A 15,833-nucleotide genomic window follows, 5' to 3' on the forward strand; every position below is an offset into this window, starting at 1 on the left:
GGCACTTCCCCTCCCGGGCTCCGGCGGCGCAGGGTCTCCAGGCACGGGGCTGCCCGAAGCCGGTAGCGTTCAGGCAGCCGGGCTCTTAAACAGAGCCGCCCTTTTCCCGGACATGTTCCGCTTTTTGGCAATTCCCCCCGGACGGGGGTTTGACTGCCGAAAAGCCGGACATGTCCGGGAAAAAGAGGACGTATGGTAACCCTAGTTTTTGTCTGAGTAGCAAGTGACAGACTGGGCCTTAGAACTGCTTGTATTTATAGGATGCACATGATTAGGTCCTGACCCTGCAACCCGCGTCAGGTGGGCAGTCTCCTGCACACAAACGGAGCCCCACTGAAAACAGCAAGCACAGTTGGGGGGGAGGGTTGAAAACATAATTATTTTCAGTTGAAAGTTATCCACAATGAAAATGGTTATAAATCAGCCACTCATGCACCTGACAGATAGGGCTGGCATGCAACTAATCAATACGAGGATGGTACATGGTTTTCTGTCACATTATTTGAATAGCAAGAACATACCCACAATAAAAAAAGCATATCTTCAGAATAGGTTAGGAATTCAACTTGTGTTCTCCTTCCAATCTCCTTGTAACTCTTACTCCTGCAGCCTCACTGCAGGATACACCATCCCTCTCACTAGGATCAGTTTGTCACTCCCAAATTATGCTCATGTTCTTCCCATATTTGTTATCTATTGAAGTTTCCTCTTCAATTCCGGAGTGACACTGAGCTCAAATATGGCATCATTTTACCACCAGGATCTCAGACTTGATGGGTAGCTGCTGATCCACAGATCTGGGATTTGTTTTTGCCTATTAGAAGCAGTACATTGACCACCTCTTCAGTTTTATCCTTAAGCTCCTTTCTAGTTTCTAATCCCAAATACATAGTTTAATTCTGTCTATAAACATGCTCTGTCTCTCTCCTCTGCAACCTGTGATTAACAGGAGAGGGAAGAAAGAAAGAACTGCAAGTCTGTTGCCTAATACCGAGATGTTATTCAGAATATTGAATGGCACATTCCACTGTTATAGCAATTTGTATTCCACACTGCCAACTGTGGAATTTATCCCCAGCTAGTTCTAGCAGAATTGACACATGTTCATTATCAAGTAAAGCATTCTAGCTGCAGAACAGGCAGAAAGCCCTGATAAATACAATGTGATTTCTTGTCACAAACAGAGCAAAATAGCAGTAGGAGCCCTGACCAAGAGAACACCAATATGTAGAGCTGGAGACCCAAAATCCACCTCACCTCTTCGGTCCCAGTTCCACATGCTTGATTTCACACACCAGTAGCTCCACTGAGGTCAATGGAACTAATCATGTGTGTAAAGATAAGCATGTGCATAACTGTTTGCACAACTGGGGCCGTAAGGCCTGATTCTCTACCACTGAAGTCAGTGGGAGTTTTATCGCCGGATCGAGTCTAAATACTATTACAGGCACTATGCTACACCCTTCGCCTGCTAACAAGGGCACTGCGTACATCAATTCAAACAGTTGAGTTACCACAATAAACTAAGACTGTGGTAAAAAAGACACAAGAAAGAATTATTATTACTAAATGTTTGTGAAGCTGTTAAAATGTTGGCTTGTAACAACTATGGAGTCAGCTATTTTCATATTTACATTGTATCTTTTTTATTGTCCGCAATGTGCCATCGTCTCAAAGGACAACTGCTTTATTCCAATCACCACAATGTCACTGATATTTGAAATTAATAGGTATCTGAAATTTGCCTTCTTCAGATAAAACATTTCACCAAAATTCAGTCAATGATCATAAAAAAGTCTGTTTGAAATCTTAAATTTGCTTTCAAAGTCAGCCGTTTGCCTACTGCTGCTCTGTATGAAATGACAGAATATTTTCATCTGTTATGGCAGGCATCAGTATAAAACATTTCCTCAATATTGAACCCAAGAGAGCAGCATGCAAAAAAAAAAAAATCATATTTTACTAAGCTCTACTATACTCCCATACAGCATGGTATAATTTCATCCTTTGTAATGAACGAGTAAAGAATGAAATATCCATATGAAACCCATGAAGTGTGTTTTAATGAATCTGAAATACAAATTATAATTCTATTTGAACCATACACTGCTAGAGACCTATTCACCCTTATTGTGAGATCAGAATCTATGAGAAAGAAAAAAAATCCTCAGTCTTCTCCCATCATCAGATAGATTCACTCACACAGAATCAAATGAAAATAAAAACAAACAGGTTTTACATCTGTGAGTGTTAAAATAAAAATCTGGACTTGTGCACAGATTTAAAGCAGGATGGAATAAACCCAAAAAGCATATTATCAAAATACTGCACCATGTGTGTTGCTAAACAGAAAAAGGGCATAAAAAAATCATGCAATAGATCTTTTTTATACCCATCTGAATATTTCAAACAATTCAGTACTCAGAAATGTGAACAGTCACTGATTTTTTTTTTTTTTTTTTGTTAATTTACCCAAACATGATTGCATGGAATTGCACCACAATTTTTTTTCATTGATATTAGAACGACTGCTGGAGCAACATCTTCATCAAGTACAGCAAAACAATATCACGACAAACAGAGGAACAACCAGGGATGGAAAAAAAGGGGTTGATCCACAGCTGATGTGAATGAGCATTGCTTCACTGAAGTCAATAGGGCTACGCTGATTTACGCCAGTTTCAGACGAGACATGATATTTTAAAGTTGATATGGGCTTCCTCGCCTTCCAGGGGATCCCTTGCCCAAACCACACGGTAATATGTTGCCCCTCATTTCAAATGACCTAACAACTGACATTTTATATGATACCATGCACCCAACAGTCTCAAACATTCTATGAAAATTACAAACTGATTAGTATATATGGGCAAAACTTCTGCCCACCAGTATAAGTCACTTCAACAGAGCTACTGAGACTTTAACATTTAGTACAGATTTGGCCCTGAACTGGCCCATGCATATATATTATTAATATTGGTATTATCGTAGCACATAAAAGACCCATTGGGGTCCCGGACCAACATGCACCCCTCAACAGCACAAGGTAGCACTGCAGAGCAGTACTGCTTTAGATTAGTAAAATGGTAAGTTTTGTAATGGTTTATGGTTATTTTATTTGCTCTAAGAGGCTAAGTTGGTAGGACAACTCCCACCTTTCATGTTCTCTGTATGTATATACATCTCCTCACTATATGTTCCATTCTATGAATCTGATGAAGTGGGCTGTAGCCCACGAAAGCTTATGTTCAAATAAATTTGTTAGTCTCTAAGGTGCCACAAGTATTCCTGTTCTTTTTATTTAAAAGTATGTCATATAAGAAAATATTTTCTGTGGAATCTGAGGGGAAATAAAACAGTAATGTGAGACTGTTCCGCAGCCATTTAGCATCACTGGGTATCTCTGGATTTAGACAGAGGATCATGGGTTTGGAGCAGCGATCTGAAGGATTAAGGAACTAGATAACTATAGGAGTCAAATTCAGCTCCCTCTCTCTTCGAGTCTCTTGAACTTCACCTCACTCCCACTTAATATAATGCAATGTACACCTTGTTTCCTTCCATAAATTCATTTATATTTAGGAGGTCATATTCAGTGAAGGGAGCAAAACTGGTATAATGTATATGCCATGAGGCTGTAATTGTGGGGTAACAAGACAAGTAACTGGAGGATGTTACACACTGTAAGGTAAATATACTATGGCTATCCTTGCATTTACTTCAGAGCAAATGCTTATTCTTACACAGGCACTAATCCCAAGGAAGATTGTGTATCCTGTTTAGATACATGTTGAGGTGGAGGGATAAGTCAGTGGTTTGAGCATTGGCCTACTAAACCCATGGTTGTGAGTTCAATCCTTGAGGGGGCTATTTAGGGATCTGGGGCAAAAATCTTCCTTTTCTAGGTTTCCCAAATCCTCCTGAAGCTGACAAATTCTCAGAGATGCCTGGCATTTCCAGAAAAGGATTTGTTACTGTGTGTGTGGCAAACTTACACAAATCCTCCAACTCACTTAAATCTCAGTTAAGGATCATTTAAATGATAAGAGAATAGAACCTCGAGTGTATGCTCACAAATATTCCTTTAATGTGCATTTTTCACATTTTCACACATATTTTACAAATAGCAGAATATACAAGTAGCAGTGAGTTTAAAAATGTCTTACTCTCCTGTAAATAGCGAATGACAGACTGACATGCAAAATTTATTTTAACTTGCCAAATGCATTTTATACTCTCTTACTAATAGAGTGCCGGAGGAGTATTAGGGAAGATACATTCTTATTTTAACTAGTGATAGTAGATCATTTACATTTTTTATTCATTAAACTTTCTGACAGTTGTATCAGACTTATTAACTTTCCGATCACACTATACATCAAAGCATCGTATTATTAAGTCCTCTAAAATTCACACAAATCAGTTTACAGATGACATTGATGTCTTATTGCTATTCATTCCTCCCGGACCATTTCTAACAGTTCATTTTTTATATTTCTGCTGTGCTGAAATATGGTTCACAACAGTATCTGTCCTTTTAGTAATCACCAAAGCAAAACTTGGCAGTTGCCATATATTACACTCTTGAGAAAAATGCTAGTAAGACTCAGAATTGATTGAACAGCGTGGAATCAGAACCAGCTGGCAGAGAAACCATTTCACTGATTTCTAGTCACAATTTCTCTCTCTCCCCCACCCTATTTTAGGTTAGAAAACTGCTAAATAATATCATTATTTTGTAGCATGTGCCAAATGAACCAATTATTTATAAAGGAATTAATTTAAATAATATACTAATGCACGTATTAACGTTCAGTATGAAAGGAAAGATACAGGCATCATTTTCTGAAACTGAATCATTTTCATTTACACACATTGCACTATAGAGTTTATATTAACAGTCCTTGGCCAGTGTACACTGATTTGTTCATTCCCAATAGATCAAAATCAGGTAGAGTCGTTTTTAGTGATCATAAAAAGAAGGTAATTTGCAACAGACTGTTACGTGCCTTTAAAAGCATGTTAAGTCTTTAAGCATGACCTAAAATGACTAACAACATATGGCATCACCAAACTGACAAGGTTTAATTAATTGGTCAGGAGTCACTGTGTCTAAAGTACTGTAAATACTGTTACTCCATCATATTACCACCATTACTTTAACATATTAGGGGGAAAAAAAAGGAAGGATGGCAAATAGTAATTTCAATACTTGGCAAAACATAATATTGACGTTCTATAGCATTATGGATTTTATCCAAAATTAAAAGCACATCAGGGTAACAAGGAGCTCTTGAAAATGGGCACTAATGAAGGACAAAATACCCACACAATTTCAAATGCCAGGAAATAAGAAATTGAAGTGGAGGAGTGAGAATAGGGACCAGAAGCAGTTTGAAGGTGTGTGTTACAATGTATGGACCACACCGTTCTAACTCAATGGTTAGGTTGCTAGTGTGACCACTGTCTATCCCAGTATCTCATAGATACAGCCAGACAGGGATGAACAATCAGTAACCTCATTTTATACTTAGATTGTAATCTCCTTGGGGCAGGGACTGTCTTTTCGTTCTATGCTGGTATAGCACCTGGCACAGTGGGGTCTGGTCCATGACTTGGGCTCCTAGGTGTTACAATAACAATCATAATAATAAATCTTAAACCCCATCACACAATGCTCATTTGCTGCTCAGCCTGGCACTGCAAAAACTAGGGGGGAAAGGTATAATTTCAAAACATGTTAATCCTAGTGGGTATGTCTGTACTGTAAATTGGGATCTGTGGGACTGGCTTGTGGACTCAGGATATATCTACACTGATAAAAATCCTATGGCACTGAGTCAGAGCTTGGGTCAGCTGACACGGGCTCACAGAGCTCGGGCTGGGGGGCTATAAAATAGCATTGTAGATGTTTGAATTTGCACTGGAACCTAGGCTCTGAGCCCACTCCCCTAAAAACTGAGTGAAAATTTGGATGAAAATCACTGACATTTTTTGCAGCAAAAGATTTTTTTAAATCAGCTCTACATATTAGTTCAAAAGTGTTAGCTAACATGTTTTATCCTAATGTGGACATGGCCTGTATTTTTCAGGGAACTAAAACTGGAGTGCAACGGTTTTGCTCCATGGTTCTACTTAGCGCGGTCACGGTTGAGGGAACATGTGTATTCCCGAACCAGGATTTTGCCCCAACCTTACCAATACAGTAGTTTTATATTTTTAATTATTCTTGTTCATATTGCAGAGAACTGTATTTCCGCCTCCAAATCCATGCTGAAGTATTAAAGATTTTAGGCGGGGATTTAGAAACTTAAGTCCCAAAGATTTCCATGGGACCTCTGCACCTAAATCCTGAAGGCACTTTTGAAAACCCAGCCCTCAACTAACTACTATACACAGAACTTCCATTTCAGAAGTCTAACATTCAAGGTCAAGGCGAATTGCAACTGATTGTAGTGTAGATGACTCAGGAGTGACACTGACATGCTGGCTTGCTAAACTATTGTCAAAATGTCATTTTGGGAACAAGAGGCAAATTACCACCAATGTTCTGACCACCTCCACAATCAAATAAAAACTAGTAAAATAATCGGTGTTTGAAATCCCGCAAACTAGTTTCTTAGAACAGAAAATCCTACAATATTTAACTTAGCAGCAGCAAGCAGACATCTCCAAAAGAAAGACTTACAAACACAGGAGAGACGATCTTAGTCTCGTACTGTTGTTTTTTGTTTTGTTTTTTTAATATGACAAAAATTGTTTTGGAATTTTTTTTAATATCATATTAAGCAACATCTGGCTCCTCCACCAGTCCTAAGAAGCGGTGATTGCAGTAGCATCTCAAATTGTGAACTTTGAACTATTCCAACAAAATAAAACATGAATTTTATCTTCATACATGGAATGCAGAAGATCTAGAAAACCACGCTTTTTTCAAATAAGGGTGACTTAGTGTCCTTTTAGTCAGAGGAAAAGGCAAACTAGGAAAAGAGCTCAAGTAGGGAGATAAGACACCAGCTCAAGCTCTGTTTGTATTTTTCTTGGTACTGGACAACTGCGCACTTGTTTCTATCTAGTCCTGGCAAGCTGCAAGATATCATGTCTGAAAATACACGCAACTCTGATTTCGTGAAAAGTTACCTAGATAATTGAAATTCCACTAATAGTATTTTTTCTTTCACTTTAAGATCTGTACAGAATAACAATGGCTTTGATTTAACCAGCAGGACCAATACAAGTAAGCCTCAGAACAATATTCGAATGTAACCTCTCTCTAAAAATGGCCTAAACAAAATAGATGATGGTGTGTGGTCATGTGAAGGTTTCGTAGGCACTTGTTTGAGATTTGACTCCCAAACTGCTGTTAGCAGCAGCAGCCTTTCCTTTTGAACTCCACAATTTGTAAACTTTGGGGGGGGCAATGCTATGAGAAACACTTTTTAATAAAAGGAATAAATTTTCAGCTTAAGAAACTGTTTAAGAAATGAGGAAAACTACTGCTGGTAAAAAAACACTTCCTAGTTTCAGAAAGATCAAAGTTTTTGATTTAGTTGGCGTGAGCAAGAACTATTTCCTCATCCCAGTCCAAAAAACCTGAGCTCCTCCAGGGTCTGGTTTAACACCACGAAATACGTCCAACCACCCCAATGCCTCCTCCTCTGGCAGGGTTCCACTGATAGCAACAGACCAAACCCTCTTACCAGAATTGAGATTCATCGATTTTTAAAGCCAGAAGGAACCATTATGATTATGTAGTCAGACCTGCTGCATAAAATAGATTGGAAAATGTCACCCCTCTTACAGGCTACTCCCGCTCACTTTTAAGTCATCTCATTTCCTGTTAATAGGGGTGGGTGGGTTCAGCCAAGCTGCCATCCTTTTACAATGGGTCATTCTGTTTTAATGAGATTTTGTGGTTGCTTTAGAGATTGGGGTCCACACTGCTTGTTGCATGAGTGACACCAGATTACTCTAGCCTCTCAGTAAAATTATTTTGTTCTTTTGCTGATTGCTGCGGTGCTTATGTGGAGTGAACATAAACAGAAACTACAAGTGAAATCATATATTTGTTTGCAGGCGAATGGAGGAGTGCACCGTGTATTTAATAAGGGTTTGGATTGTCTATTAAAATTGATTTTTTTTTTAAATCTCCAAAGGGCTGCGTGTTAAATTTACTAAAATTGATAATCAAGAGACAAAGCCAGGACTGCGAAAGAATTGCAGCATGTGGAGTGTTCTCAACAGCAGCATTCTTACTGGGGAATTCATCTGCATGTAAACTCATTAAGCAACTCAAGCTGAAATTCTGGATCTTGGAATCCAATTATCTGCACCAGTGATATGCAGCCTTGTGGAGCTGGAGACCCGCCTCGCCATGAAATGGAGTAGCAGAGAGACACAGAATAACTGCAAGAGTGATGCTGTAACAACACCTTGAGGTGTCCACGTAATGACTTGCATGGTCACGAAACAGTGCCCTCATGGACTACTGCAACACTGCACTGCAATGGCAGGACACTGAGGGAATTGGGCTTGTTTAGTCTGCAGAAGAGAAGAGTAAGGGAGGATTTGATAGCAGCCTTCAACTACCTGAAGGAGGGTTCCAAAGAGGATGAAGCTAGGCTGTTCTCAGTGGTGACAGGTGGAAGAACAAGGAGCAATGGTCTCAAGTTGCAGTGGGGGAGGTCCAGGTTGGCTATTAGGAAACACTATTTCACTAGGAGGGTGGTGAAGCACTGGAATGGGTTACCTAAGGAGGTGGTGGAATCTCCATCCTTAGAGGTTTTTAAGGCCCGGCAGTAGCAGGGTCCATATAGACAGTTTAATGTGCAGCATACTAGTGCACAGTAGCTTTACACCTCAGCTCACCATGCACTAACTGTTCATCTAAACAAGCCCTTTGTCCTAAAGAGAATTGAATGGTAATATTTTAGAGCCATTACGGTTTCATGCTGCTGAATCAGAAATCAACAGACATGTAGTTTAGATGGCTCCGTGAACAAACTAAATTCACAATTAACAACGGAAGACTTGAGGAAATAGTAACAGGATGGTCAAATAGGTTACTGGGACTGCTGCAAAAGTGGGACTTGGATCGTGTTCCCACTGAAGGCTGTGACAAATTCCCAATTGATTTCAGCAGTGTGATATCAAGCACTTGGCTTTTTAATTCAATATTGACACTAAAAGCTCGGACCCATGAGGTGCTGAATACCTTCAACTCCCACTGAAGTCAGCAGAAATGGAGGGCGCTCAGCACGTTGCAGGATCAAGGCCCAACTGAAAAAGGGCAAAAAATTATAGAATGACATGGCGGTGATATGCACCACCAAGCAGCAGCCCCTTCCTGAAGGTGATCTGCTTAAACCTCCCTTCAACAGGGCTGCCCGCCTATAGAATTTTTAGGCCTAGGATAGTCGTACTGACTTTTAAAAAGTCCTGTTAAAAATATTACTGTTAAAATTTAAGTACAAGAAAATCAGTTCCCCCTTTCCATACCTGCACAAGACCTGGGTTCAAGATTCTATGTTCCTGTTACAAGAACTGATAACTTCAACTGAACCTTTCCCTGCCCATCTGCACTCATGTACAGGAATCAATCAATTTTTAAAGATGTATTTAATGAAGATTTTCATTTCACTGCACAACTAGTAGGTTTTCTGGCGCACTACTGTGTATCTAGGCTAGTGCTTCTTTATCTTAACTCTTGGTTGAAACTACAAGAAATCCTATTTACAGTCTCTTGTTATTAGCACTTAATTTTCTTAGTATCAATTCCATAAAATCCCTTACTGTATAATGTGATAACCACAGTTAAGTGTTGTCAAAGCAATTCCCTGGCTGCTATATCAATTGGTTAATAGCCCTGAAAACCCAAGTGCCTCAACCCACATGAAAGCCACCTCCTTTTTCAACATGAAAAAATATAAATATAGCTCCTGCTAAACCAAATCCTCAGTGTAAAAGGACCAACAAGGCTTAGCAACAAATGGAGAACGTAAGAAAATCTGTTGAAATATACACCACGAAAGATAAAGCCAACAGGAGAGTTATCACCACTCAGCTTAGAGCAACGACAATCAATTCAGTGAACAAAGTGGAGAGATGTTCAGGAAAATGTCTGGATTTTTTCCCCAAGCTTAATATCTGAATCAAAAAGGGCTATTTGTTATTCCACTTCCTCAACATTTAGATCAATCTGGTTTCCCACAAGCAACAACAATTAATGCAAAACATATCAATGGTTAAGAACAGATGTCCTTCCAAGCTCCAGAAACAGTAACCCAAGCCAATACACATGAAAAATGAATGCACTGAGAGTACTCCAGTTTCACATTTGGACAGCACCACATGAGAAAAGTATGTTATATCTCTCTGCTTCTGCACTGTAACGGAAAACGCAAATATTTCCAGCTTGAATTTTAGAAGCTTCTGACAAGGATCAAATCCCTTTGTAGAATTTCAGTAGTAGAACTCCACAACCCACCTTGATCTAACATACTTCAAGAGCTAATTCTCAAATTCAAAGGCCTGACCTACTTCCCTAGATATCAACTGCAGTGCTGCTAAAGTAGCAGCTACGCTGTAATTCCCAAGGCAACTTCTTGAAAGTAATCAAGTTTCCCAAAATGTGAAACTCCATTGGATTGGTATACCTGGTGTCATGAGATAAAACCATGTATTCGGTGAATCACCTTTTGTACTCAAGCTGCCTTTAGTACTTCACACGATAATGAGCTGGTCAATGCAGAGTCAGACAAACATGCCCATTGCCACATGCTTCCTCTCCTAGACATGTAGTTTTGCTCTGTTGATCAGTTCATGGGTGTGGGTCTATGGCCCCACCTCCTTCCTACCCCACGTGAGAGGACTTCCATACCATGGGACTTGACAGCTCCCCCCAGCCACACACAGAGCTAGTCACAATCTGGCCCCGAGACTAGAGTTTCTTTTCTACCATTATCGTTTGACCCTTATTGATCAGTTTGTATAGAGGACTAATTTACACACACAGGAGAGGAGTACATGTTCTCGTGTGCATCAGGCAAGCAGGATTTGGCCCACTGTTATAACATCTCCATGGCACGCCTTCCCCACCAGTGTTTTATTAGTAGTAGAGTTGGTCAAAAAAATGGAATTCCCATTCTGTGGGAACCTCTGAGATGTCCAAATTTTGTGTTGTCTTGAATCTGGATGAAAAGAAGAAATCTTGGAGTTTTTCATTAAATGAAATATTTTGTTTCAGATTATCAAAACATTTAATTTAGACTTAATTGTTTTGACTATTATGGTTACAAATAACAAAATATAAAAGTCAGAACAATAAAGTAAACATGAAATGTTTTGACCATAACAAATGAACATTTTTCATAATTTACCATAGAAAATGTTGATGAAATCAATACATTCTGTGAAATGCTCACTTTTGTCAAATCAGCATTTTTCAATGGAAAAAGTATTCCAATGGAAAACTTCTGACCAGCTCTAATTAATAGAATTAACATAATCGAGTAATGCATTTTCTCAAATTCTATGCCACAGATTAAATTGATTCTCAATTCTGTCTATATAAACATTTAGAGTCTCTATGGAAATATATTAAGGACAAATTTCACATGTTCCACATTGTGTCAAGTATCAGGGGGTAGCTGTGTTAGTCTGTATCTACAAAAACAATAAGGAGTCTGGTGGCAGCACCTTAAAGACTAACAGATTTATTTGGGCATTAAGCTTTCATGGGTAAAAACCTCACTTCTGTTTTTACTGAGGTTTTTACCCACGAAAGCTTATGCCCAAATAAATCTGTTAGTCTTTAAGGTGCCACCAGACTCCTTGATGTCCCACATTGTTTCCAACAGCAATGCACAAAAGAAAGCTCATTGCTTGGGACAACGGGTGAAGATAAATCACTTTGGAATATCTACACTTTTTGTTAAAAGAGTCTCCGTCCTCTATGTTCTTGGTTACCTCACATTATCTATTCATCCATATTATTCCTTGTCACTAAAGGACTGAATAAAACAAGAGAACTGCTATATAGATGTAAGTCATGAAATATTAAAATACCATTTTAAGCACTTTCCTGTTAAGAGATAAAATGTTATGAAAGAATACATTATTTCTGTGATTGCTAACAGGTTTCACCAGATCAATATATTTTATTTTAAAATTAATCTTAGAGTTGAAAAATACCATGCCTGCATTTGAATAAATACAGTTGAGACCTTTGGTTATTTCCTGTGTTTTTCTTAAACCTTTACGCTGAATACATATTTGTTAGCAATAATTCATTCAAAGTAATCATTAGGATCAGTTCCTGCTTGAAATATGCTTTCAAATAACTACTTTCATTTGAATGGCAATTTTGATAAAATGACATTTTTAGAAATGAGTTGAATATGACTCAGATGTCATCTATTCATTTTTAAATGTGTCTGTTCCCATTTGCAGGGTTTGTTTGTTTTTTGTTTTTGTAAATCCATGTATATTTGTTATTATTCTTTACAAAAATATAAATGGAAAGAATGAGATAATGCATGAGCTCTGTCTAGAACTAAAGGTACGCTATTACTTTAAAAATCATGTAATTAAGAAGTCCTTAGAAATTATGCTTGAAGTCTAATTTTCTTTTCACTTTTTGCATTTCTCATTTTGTACACTGCACATAAAATAATTTAATTTCTGCTTAAAGGATTGGGTTCAGCAAAGCACTTGTGCACATGCTTAAGTATTTTACTGAACTAAAACCATGAATAATTTCTGGACAATTTTACTTCTAAGTTTTAAAACATTAGAATAATGCTATCATTTTTGTGTTGCAAACATCGCAGAGAAACATTTGTTAACATGAAACTTTCCAGTGCAATTTTTAATTAAAGAAATTAGAAACATATCTATTGGTCCTTGGTTCAGTAAAAACAAATTTTGGGTCATATATGACCTAAGGATGTGTATTTATAAGATCTTTGTTTGCTAAACACAAATATTTATATATTATACATGATATTTTCCTAATATCCTGCACAATTAAATAATTTCAGGTGTATTTTGTGTATGAAGAGATGGGCCTCAAATCAGCAAGGCCCTTAAGCATGTGTTTAAAGTTAATTTATGTACTTAAGTTTGGAATTTCAATGGTACGACTCTCACACTTAAAGCTCATATAAAGTCCAAGGCCAGAAAGGCTTTTTGTGAGGAAAACTAGGATGCCTCTTCTTGGAGGCTTCCTGAGTACTTTCCAACTCTTCCCTCACAAGGTCTGGGTGAATGCAGTGCCGAGGTAGACAGTGCACTATGCTCAGTAAGAGACTGATGTATAAGGGAAGTCCTCCTGACCTGGGTCTGAGGCCTGGCAAAGAGATCTCTCCATCATAAGGCGTTGAGCCTAATCTCCTGGTTCTTACTGACCCTGCTCTTACGGGTTGAATGAAAATTGCACTTCTGAGAGATGTGCGTGCGCCCCAGGCAACGAATGCATCAGGAATGACTGTTGCTGATTAAATAGTCTCTTGGCAAGTGAGACAACTTTGAATCCCAGTGACCCTGGCATACCTCCTCAACAGTGTGAGGGGGAGGAGAATAAAGAGGACAAGGAATAATGATCCTCCTTAGGAAAAACAAATTGACCTATACTAAACAATGAACTAAACTCAGCTCTAACAAGTAACCAAACGCTAGCCCAGGCACCTTAACACCTTAATAGGTTCATTAACACCTCAGCCACTCTGACAAAAACCCAGAGCAGAAAAAGAAGATTCAATTGTTAGTTATATTGAAAACTTAACCAAATTAAGTTAATTACAGGTAAAAAAGACAAATCAACCTGATAACTATAAACAAAACTAATAATAATAAAATAAAATTCAAGAATCCTTCAATTAAGCATATACGGTTTGAATGGAAAAATCAGGTCTATAGTTTTTAAAATGTGTGCAACCTAAAAGCTGCAGTTTATTAATAATAGATTGTTTAACTACTCTTCACAGATGTTAGCAAACACAATGAAATACCCTGATATTGTTATTTACCGATTCCCTCTGACAAAACATGTTTCCCTTAACTTTTTTATATTTAAATTGGGGGGAAGTAATTTTAACAATATATTCTTGTGAGTATGGTAAATCCTTTAAAATCCTCTTAAATTCACAGCATTTAAATAATTTGTAAATAGAGTTTTCTCATGGCTCTGCCCTTTCCATAATATCTAATCATACAAAATAAATCAAAAGGTAATAATACAGAAGACTATAAGGCAACAAGAAAAAAGGTCAGAAGGTGACCCACATTACTAGAACATGCAGCTCTTGTTATGGAATTGTCGGTAGTGACTCTGTAGTTAAGGTTACATTGAAATATGCACTTAAAACAGGACTAAAGTCCCTCCTGTTTCATACTTCAGTAAAATAGGATGTAGCCTCCAAATTGGCACAATAATATTTCAGAAGGCAACTGATTTTCCATGTAATTGTTTGGGGGTATTTTTGTTTTGTTTTTGGAAAAAATATGATAAATTAATAGAGATTTGCAGATTTAGGTTAGAAAACCAAGCAGTTCTAGTAATTACACTGCAAATATGCCAATGGGCCAAATCTTGCTCACCTTACTCATGAGTGCAGTCTTCTTGAGCTCAAGTAAGTAAGGTAAATTGTCTTTAGATCAGATGGAAATGATGGGTCAATGTGCCCAAAGACTTATTGATTATAAATATTTTTGTATGCTTTCTAATTAATGCATGGCAGAGGCACTTTGCTTCAGCGTAACTTGGTTTTAGGAGCACAAGTACTGATAATCTCTAGAGTAATTAGGAGACTAGACTGTTTTCTGAACAGATTTTTATGAGACTGCCTCTCTCTCCCTAGCTTCCAGAGTGAGCCAATTAAATCCTCCATTTCATAACATTCTGGACCTGAATCTTCCTTACTCTCTATTTACAGCAATGTTACTGCACTGGTTTCAGTGAGGTTTAAACCAGCGAAAGAGGACAATCAAGCCTTCTGAGACAATATTTGCATTCCTGAGGCTTTAAAAACCTACCTGTCTTGCCACTGATTAGCCGTGAGTTTTTGTAAATGACACTTATTCTACTCACAGGTGAGTTTAAAGGAACCAATACTGTATGGCAATTAAGAAGTGCTTCAGGATACCTAAAAGTGTACTGTTTTGATCACTGCAGGGGAGGTAACAATGTGTAATTTGCACAGCATTACATTTGTTATTATTCTGCCTAAGACCTTATTGGTATTACAAGGTGAAAATACTTCATAAATACAGAAAGTGGCACATATTTTTCATCTGTTAACTCTTGGTTTTTATACCAAGACATGTCAGAAAACTTACCTTTCTGCCTCCTGTGTTTATGCGAAGTGGAGTTAGGAAAGGGTCAAAGATCATATGGCTGGTTTCTATATTGACAGGTGATTGCCTTTTTCCAACAGAGCAAAGATTCCAGGCTGAGTTCACCAATCCCCAAAAGGAAGGAACTATAAGGGAAGGAAAAAGGATACACATTTAAGAAAGAATCTGGAGGGAGGAAGAAAAATCCACACAAAATAGATGTGGAAACAATTAAACTGCTTCTTGTATTGTCTGTGCTCACAATATAATCAATAACCCAAAAAATTAATCAAGTAACTGAATTTTAATGCATGATAGACACCTAAATCTGAGATAATGAGATGTTTTAATATCAACAAAGGAGGTTTTTTCTTTGGCCCCTCATAAGCTATCTGGACTTAATCGTTCCCGATTTAGCTGTAACTAGCTCATCTGCTATTACTGGTATAGAATGTTTGCTTTTTCTCAACAGGTACTTGAATATCTCATGTCCTTATGCT

At 38.0% G+C, this 15,833-nt stretch overlaps 1 protein-coding gene across 1 annotated transcript in view; it reads right to left on the reverse strand.

The window, feature by feature from the left end:
• The window catches only part of CA10 (carbonic anhydrase 10), a 176,743-nt gene extending 161,268 nt beyond the window's left edge, over positions 1 to 15,475 (reverse strand). Inside the window, exon 1 of the mRNA XM_034790339.1 lies at positions 15,337 to 15,475. Coding sequence (XP_034646230.1) covers positions 15,337 to 15,390 — 54 coding nt within the window. The 5' untranslated portion in view covers positions 15,391 to 15,475. The remainder of the gene's footprint in view (positions 1 to 15,336) is intronic.
• Positions 15,476 to 15,833: the final 358 nt, after the last annotated feature.

Source organism: Trachemys scripta, chromosome 14 (genome assembly GCF_013100865.1).
Source record: "Trachemys scripta elegans isolate TJP31775 chromosome 14, CAS_Tse_1.0, whole genome shotgun sequence".
In the NCBI taxonomy this organism is placed as follows: domain Eukaryota; kingdom Metazoa; phylum Chordata; order Testudines; family Emydidae; genus Trachemys; species Trachemys scripta.